This window comes from Bactrocera latifrons, unplaced genomic scaffold (assembly GCF_001853355.1).
Source record: "Bactrocera latifrons isolate USDA-ARS-PBARC rearing strain unplaced genomic scaffold, ASM185335v1 scaffold_51, whole genome shotgun sequence".
Classification (NCBI taxonomy): domain Eukaryota; kingdom Metazoa; phylum Arthropoda; class Insecta; order Diptera; family Tephritidae; genus Bactrocera; species Bactrocera latifrons.
The window spans coordinates 772,889-781,404 of NW_017537168.1; the positions used below are offsets into that span (position 1 = coordinate 772,889).

Consider the following 8,516-nt stretch of genomic DNA (forward strand, 5'->3'; position numbering starts at 1 on the left):
AAAAATAAAAAACAAAATTTGGAAAAAATTTAAAACAAACTCACTTCCTGCAAATAAAAAATTGTTGTTTTGGCTTGTAAATAAAACACAACGTTATTGTTGTTTATACTTACAGCAAATTTCGCACATCGAACGGTCGTAACAGGAATGCCGGTATAAGGATCAGCGAATTGAATGATACAATGCCGTAGTAGATGAAAAATTTCAGATAGTAACGAAACATATGGCTGTTTTCGTAGAAGAACGGAAAGGGAAGCATCAAGAGCAGGAACAAAACAAACAACTCCACGTAAGAGGTCATGGCGAAAATGCGACGAACGGTTCACGGGTTAAGACGTAGCAGCTTGTTTACGTAGATGATGGCCTGTTATAAACTGCGACAGTTACGTTACGTGTGTTATATTTATTATTTATTTTAATTATTTGTGCACTTAGACGTTCAACGTTGTGTAAATCATTTGTTTTGAAGTGAATTGCAAATATTTTGCACTTTTTGAAACAAATAACTTTTTAATGCAGGTTTGTGCGCTACAAACTATTTGTGTTTACTTTTTTTCAACTTGTGCTTTCACTTAATGCGTTATATTTCACTTTAACTAACATTATTTTTTTGTTTATTTTTCACTATTTTTATATTTTACGCTTTGACAATGTAATTTCGTTGTGTTTTAAGTAAATTGTGCATAACAGTTGTAAATAAACACAGGCATAAGTACGTTTGAGGACCAAGTGAAAAATTGGTAATGTCGATTTGTGCTTTATCTCAGTTCGTTGTGGTTATTGCAAGCTTTTGATTGTTATTTAAACATTGTTGCATTTTTTTTATAAGAATTGTGGTTTTTAGTCTGCTCTCAGACTTGCACTTCCCCTTACTCTTACTCTTTTGGAACCACTTTACTGCTCTACACACATTTTATCGATTTTTATACAACTCTCTCATATTTGTATAGTTGTTGCATATGCAGTTGAGTATATACATACATATGTATAGCCCACAAAAAAAAATTATTACTGAAAAATATTAATATCAATTTTAAGAGAATTTACTGCTATAAAGTCGCTTGAGGCTTTTTATATAGGAAAAAGTGTGTGTGAATGCCATCCCATTGCCTTGGAATTAATTATGTACGTAGGTGTGCGGTTATGACTTTACCCAGCTAATTTGAAATGAACTATGTATAAGTATTTGGCGCTCACTATGTCAAAAATAGGTGGTCCAATGAGATGTCGAAAGTTAAAGTTGCTCTATATTATCTAGTCGTGAGGAGGCAGGCAATGGGATGGTTATTAAAATAGCAAGGGAAACAATGAAGTCAGCAGTTGATGGTTGTTTGATATAGTGGCCGCAGCAGCGCTGACCACCAGACGATCATTAGGACCCTTGTGCTTCCGTGTAATAAACAATTAAGACTAATCCAGCAATTCAGTGAATTTGGTAAGAAACCTGATATTTTTCAACCCAACTACCCAATGTGCTCTAAGTTGAGGTTTAGGTTTATATAGTTAATAGACCCAATGGCTAATGGAAGAGGAGCCAGAATCGATTGCTCGTAGGTGGATCGCAGTTGACGGTAAAAGCTTCCAGAATACTGCAGTATCTTCCATTAGAAGAATATAACTACTACAAAGCATAACTAGTAAATCTAACACAATGTATATGCAAGTACGTACAATCTGTAGTATAACGGAAATGATGCAAGGTAGATCGAATTTTTATAATTTCACCATTTTAATTGTTTGTGGTACGTGATTTTTACAAAAATGCTCTTGACATTTTTTTTTTTTCCACACCCTCGTGTATAACGTAACTAATTTGTTTTCATATTGACTTGCTTAGCACACGACTGTCATTTATTAACATATGCATACATAACCGAAAGTGCTACTTACATTGCTACAACTGCCTTTCTAGAGCGAAAATTATAATTCAATTGTGGTGGAGAGCGTTAATAAATAATACTATGGAAGCTTCAAAGCAAAGCGGTAAATTATGTAGACAATTTTAAAAAATACACAACATATGTGTGTATGCAATATCGAAATGCTGTTGCATTAAAAAAGAAAACAAACTCACACCAGCATAAAGCAATTATCGACAATGGAGGAGCGCAACCAAAAAGGAAACGAGCGGCTAGAGGCCGATGGTGGCGTTAGAAGGGATGCACATTAAGAATATACATATGGCGGTTGCAACGTAAAGGGGACAAAGTTAAAAGCGGAAAATTGTAGCAAAACAATAAATGCCGTCAAATGGGAGGGTGCAGAATCGCACATCGCAGCACAAACACAGACATATTTATACATGTAATGGTTGCAAACACAACAAAAATAAATTAGGTACACTATTCACTTTAGCTTTTTTCAATTGTACACACTTATGTACATACTAATGTATGCAAATATACATACACAAATATTTAAGTAACAAATAGTTGGAAAATTGACATACACTTTTCCGCTGCGACAATTGTTTTGTGTTTATTTAGTTGGTATTTTTTGAAAGCCGGCTTGTTTTCATTGCACTTTCCAGCGCTTTTTTAACACACACACATAAGCATACGCAACAGCTGCATCGATTTTTCGCGCAGCTCAATTTTCAATTTACACATAAGAGCGTAGTATATTTCTGGTAAGCAGTGTATGTATATATTAACGTTGCACTAAAATATTATACATTTTTCGCTTGTACTCAAATAAATTAAGTTATTTATAACCAGCTATCTAGAAAATTACAAAAATTACTGCACACCTAAACAGCACTTTAAAAACACAGCTGCTAAATTACTACTGTCGCTTCCGACTGTTTGCGTTCGACTGATTAGCGCACGAATGCGTTCCACATGTGGTGTTGCCATTTTATTGTCTATACTATTAATTGTTGTTCAATATTTATTTATTTAATTTAACGCGTTCTGTCTTTAGCATTACTGTTTTTAAATACACCTAAATTTGTATAACTATTGTGATAACTGCAATAATTTATTTATTATTTTATTTTAAAAAGATATATTCAAATATTAGCATGCACAATGCATGCTTAAATGCAACTCTGTGTTGGCAAAGCTATTTCCTGCTGGCTGCTTTTCGAAATGCTACCGGATATCCTTAATACTCTTTTAAAGTAACAAGTTTAAATATAAATATAAGTACGCATAACTTGAAACTAACTGAAAAGTTAACTAAAAGATACCTACAAGTATTCGTTCCTTTAAACTTTGATATGGCATGAACAATTTTTTATTTTATAAAAACACAATAAATTTTCTATGTACATAAATAAATATATACGAAGAATTTGATTAATTTATTATTTTTATTATATAAATGCGCCATAAACTCTAATTTCGTAATTTTGTTAAGTACGTATAAAGTACCAATTACTTACATTCTCTTAATCGATAACAGCAATCAATCGAGTTTTCAATGTGCTTGCCCTACCCACACCATCACTGTCGTTTGAATTTTGTGGAAGTGTTTTATGTGTCGAAAGTGTTTTCCGGGAAATGGCATATTTAAACGTATTGCTTATACAAAATAATATTAACAAAAGTGTGTGCAAGTGTTTGGAAATAAAGTGTGCTTATGTATAACTGCAATGGATTGATTTGTAACATGAAAGTGCAAACTCATGCAAGTGTCCCCGGCGCAAATCATGTTATAACCTGCAATTTTTACAGTTACTTTTTGTTCGTGCTGCGCAAGGGATAACAGGTGAGTGCATGTCATGGCATTTTGAAATTTATGAACGGTGTGTGTGTACTGAAAATGAATATTTCAAATGTACACATGTACATACATACATATAATTATACATATGTATGTACATATAAATCAGAGTGTTGGCGTTAGTCATGCAAAACCACAAATCATTTTTAAATAAAAGACGCGCATGTGTAATTTTCTTATGTATTTTATTAAATAAATGTTTGCAAATACAATACAATTTCCATACATATATTATACTGTTCCTTTGTAAAGATACAAGTAGTTTTTGCTTGCAATGCTGTAAGTGTTTTTAAATATATGCTCATATTGTGGTTAATATAGTTTTGCTGCAGACATTTAGACACAAAATCTAATTACAATTAAGATCTTTGCTATGTTTTTGACAATTGTTAACGACACCTTTAATTTTGTTATTGCGCTTTGCTGAAAAACAATGAGCCATAATACGTGTAATGATAATTTTTAATTTTTTTAAGAATGTTATGCTGCTTGGTATGTTTTGAATTAGAGTTTAGTTACTATACATATATGTATGTATGTTTTTTTGCTATGTTTTCATTAATATTGTTTGATTTTCACGGGAGACATATGACTTAGTGAATATGCGGCTAGTTTATTTTCAGTATAGTTGACTAAATATGCAATAATATTTTGCTGTTTGTTAATAGTTAATATATTTGTATATGAATGATTCAGTACAGTTTGGCATTTTAGTAAATACTTTTACCTTTTTTGATTTTTATTGTTATATATTGTTTATTAAATCTGCTGTATTGGCGTTTCAGTTGCTTCGTTGACACCTGCAAATTATTTTGATATATTTTTAGTTTTTTATATACATATGTATATGCCTGGCTTTTTATTTTGCTATAGGTTTGGCTATTTTGTTTTGCTATTTTAAACTTCTTGTTACTGGTTCGTGCATGCTTTGAAATACAGCTATATTTTTACTATTTGTAAAATACAGTTTCGATTCCACAGTTATTGAGTTGTTTATGAGTTTCTAATAGCATTTTTTTTATTATTTAAGTAAAGCGAAACTACGAATTTGTCTACTGTTTTGCGAGAACAGTGTAATAATAAGTGTATTTTTTCAATTTGGCTGCTTTTAAAGGATCTATGTGCACATACATAAATATATGAATATGTAGTTTTTTACTAATGCGATAGTTCAAAATTAGTTCGCTCGCATGTATTTGGACGTAGAAATTTTATAGTTAATCTTCAGTATGTTTCAGTAATTTTATTGTTTAGCAATTTTTACTGCATAGTTAGATTCTTGTTGCTGCCTTGTAGAAATGGCAAATTTGGATGGAGTTAAGTTTGCCCGTGTATATATTTTCAAACTAGCTGCGTTTTCTACTACATAATAGCTAATAGGAATACAAAGTAAAAAGTTTGTTGTTTTTGTTTCAATAGCAACTTAATGTTATACCTCTTTTTACATTTAGCGCAAACGAAATAAATACATGAAATATATTTTTTCTCAATTTTTATAAATTTTTGTTGCATATTTGCTTTTTGACATAAATATTTGTCAAATACATACATATAAATGTAGTTGTCTCTTTTGTATATGTATATAGTTTCATGTAAATAACACTATAAATGCAGCTCAATGACATTTATTGTTGGGTTTGTTTGGTTTAGGTGTACCTTTAGTATTTTATATAGTATTAGTATTTTTGTTTTGTTTTGTTTTCTCGTAAATAGTTACCCACTGTATAATTCTTTGTTTTACCATATCAATTTTATTTAATACATATGACCTTGAGGTAGTTAATTTATTTCATTCTCATTTACTTTTTTTTAAGTCTATATTATGTTTTTCGACGTTACACACATTTATATTATTTAGCATAATTCTGTTCAATTTGTTTTTTTATGTTTTTTTTTGCATTTCTTCAATTAAATCTTCTTTTTAGCATTTTTTTGATAAACAGAAAATTTCTCACTTTTAATTGTAATTTGTTTTCTTATTTCTATTTATGCTTATATCATGCTTTATTATAATAGTTTTTTATTATTTTTCGCTATTTGTTTTGTTTACGCTCTATTTGGTTAACGAGTACCAACTAGTACGCTAGTACGCTTATCGATAACGGCATGTCATCAATACTACTGTTTGGCATGACATCACTGACATTTAAATTCTGTGCTGCAGTTGTTAGAAGTGGTTGTTGTGTCAAAAAGTCATGTTTATCCGGAAATAACTGAAATAAACGTATTGTGTATTCAAAATAATAATAACTGAAATGTGTGCAAGTGTTTTCAACTATAGTGCTGTTGTGTTTATCATCAACGCGACAGCAATTAATGCATAGCATAAAGGTGTGAATTGTGTAATGTGTGCTTTGGCTCACAGCCTGTAATTGTTGCTGCATAAAAGAATACAAGTGAGTGCATTTGCTGGTTTTATTACATACAAACACTGAAGTGGATGAGTAAAACCTTAATAATTTCTTTTTTCTGCAAATTGTACATTTCGCGTGTGCAATACAACGCATTTTTCATAACCAAAATGGCTGCTGATGCAAACTGTTGTTGTTAACTGTTCGGTTTACAGAAATATTGTAATACGGCGGTTGCACTGCTGTTATTATTTGTTTTGATCGATATTATTGTTTGACAAATAAAATAAGTTTTATGTAAACGTGTGTGTAAATGAAATTAATTTAATAATAATATAAGTACATATGTGTGCACAGCAATAAATAAAAAAAAAACACTTTATTTTTGCTAACAAAAAGAATACTAACCATTTAAATCCAGTAATAAATGCAATAGTAAATAAATAATACTTGCCTCCATAAAAAATCAGTATTCAAAACGTTAAAATTGCAATAAAAAATAAATAATACTTGCCTTCATAAAAAATCAGTAATCATTTTTCATAAATCAGTGAAATAAATATTAAAATAAAAAGTCAGAGTTTTTCGTTTTTTTCTTATATTTTTTTTAGCCACAAAAAATATATAAGATTTTTACACAAAAACAAATCTTTTAATTCTGTAGTTTTTTGTGTTTTACGATTTTTTTTTGTATTTTTTTTAAATATTTTTGCATTTAAATAGCATTACTTAATTAGCGTAAATTTAGTTTTCAACGTTTCTTTTGTATTATAATCTTCATAAAAAATAAAAATAATAATCATAATATATTAATTCTTTTCATAATCATACATTTTAGTCCCCCACTACAATTGCATTTAATACAATTTACAACTACTTTACTTTCAATTACATTGTACGTTGCTTAATAATTTTAACTTTTCCGACTCACAAATAGTTTTCGCACAAAACAATAAAAAAAAACATTTTAGAGCAATAAGTCATATATATTAAATTGTTTACGCTACATTTTTGCATTTCGTAGTTTTGTTAAAAAAAAAAATAAAATAAAACAATTTTAAAAAGCAAACACTTAATAGCAATAAAAAGTAAAATATAGCTAATTTTTTTATGAAGAAAAGAAAATGCGCAAGTATTGTTTATAAATACAAATGAAAAACCAAATATTTTATTTCATACATAAGTTATCATGGATGCTTATGCTTCGGATAAGTAAATAAAAAAAAAACTTGGTAATATTTATTTTATAATAGTAAGTAAAGTATATAGTAAATAAGCTTTATTTATTATTATTAAAAAAAAGTATATATATAAACATAATATTATATAATATAAACTTGATATATTTTCAATTAAAATTAATGCAGCGCGTTGTAGGCATGCGCACACCCGCAAACGGCTTTAATTATAAACTACTATCACACAGAGAAACCGTTAGCCGGCACTACGTCGCCATACAACGCGCCGGTGGAGTTGTGTAAAACCGAAACTTTAACAAGGCACGCATGCCAAGTTGCAGCGACAAACGCCAGTTGTTCGTATACGTTGCAAACTCTTGCAAGCTAATGTAAATACACGAATATACGAACGCATGCGCGTTGCCCACGAACACAAATGTGTGTGTATGTATGTATGTATGTGCAATTTGTACAACATTACTTATGAGTTTTGATTTTAACCAGCTCCACTTCCACCCACAGCTTTAACTATTATTACTTTCATTATAGTTGCAATGCTTCTTTATATAGTTACATACATATCTTTGCATATTATTATTTTTTTCATAACTATGTTGTTTTTGTGGTTTTTTTTTGTTTTAATATACATAAAGGGTTTTCAATATTATAGCTATTTATTATTTTTGTATATTTTTTTGTTTGTTTGAACGTTATTTGTAAATGCAAAATACGTTTTGTTATAAAATATTAAATCAGAACAAATATATATATTGTTTACGTTAAATAAGTAAACACGCGAATTATAAAAATCGTTGATAATCGTATGTTTCGGTTGATTATTATTATTTTAATTTTACTTTTTAGCCAATGGTGTTATTTGCAACAACTAAACTCTACATTGACAGTTTTTGAAATTGTGTTTGACAGTTGTTTTATATAGTTGTTTGCTTTTGACAAAATACCGTTACTTGATGCTTGTTGTTAATCAACACTATTTGCTCTAACTTTTTTTTGATAATTTTTCTTGATTTTCTGCTGACATTTTGTTTTTTTAATTAAATAGCAAATTATTATTAAAAAATGCGCTTTTTTTTTATAGATGTTTAGTATAGATGTCAAGTTATAGAAAAAATATTTAATTTTCTTTTTATTTGTATATAATGTCTATGTTTTAATTACGTAATATTTAATCATTTAAAGTAAACATACAAAATATAGGAGAATTTGTATAAACATATTTTAATATGTCTGTTTTTTATAT

General features: G+C 29.1%; 1 protein-coding gene across 3 annotated transcripts in view; it reads right to left on the reverse strand.

The window, feature by feature from the left end:
- Positions 1–2,782, reverse strand: part of LOC108973916 (1-acyl-sn-glycerol-3-phosphate acyltransferase alpha) — a 7,868-nt gene extending 5,086 nt beyond the window's left edge. The window contains exons 1-2 of one of the 3 annotated variants that reach the window (XM_018941435.1): positions 2,606–2,782; positions 114–1,011 (exon numbers count right to left, since the gene is read on the reverse strand). In XM_018941435.1, coding sequence (XP_018796980.1) covers positions 114–301 — 188 coding nt within the window. In that variant the 5' untranslated portion in view covers positions 302–1,011; positions 2,606–2,782. Of the gene's footprint in view, positions 1–113; positions 1,012–2,409 lie in introns of all 3 variants that reach the window. The other 2 variants (XM_018941433.1, XM_018941434.1) reach the window with 2 other exon arrangements.
- Positions 2,783–8,516: the final 5,734 nt, after the last annotated feature.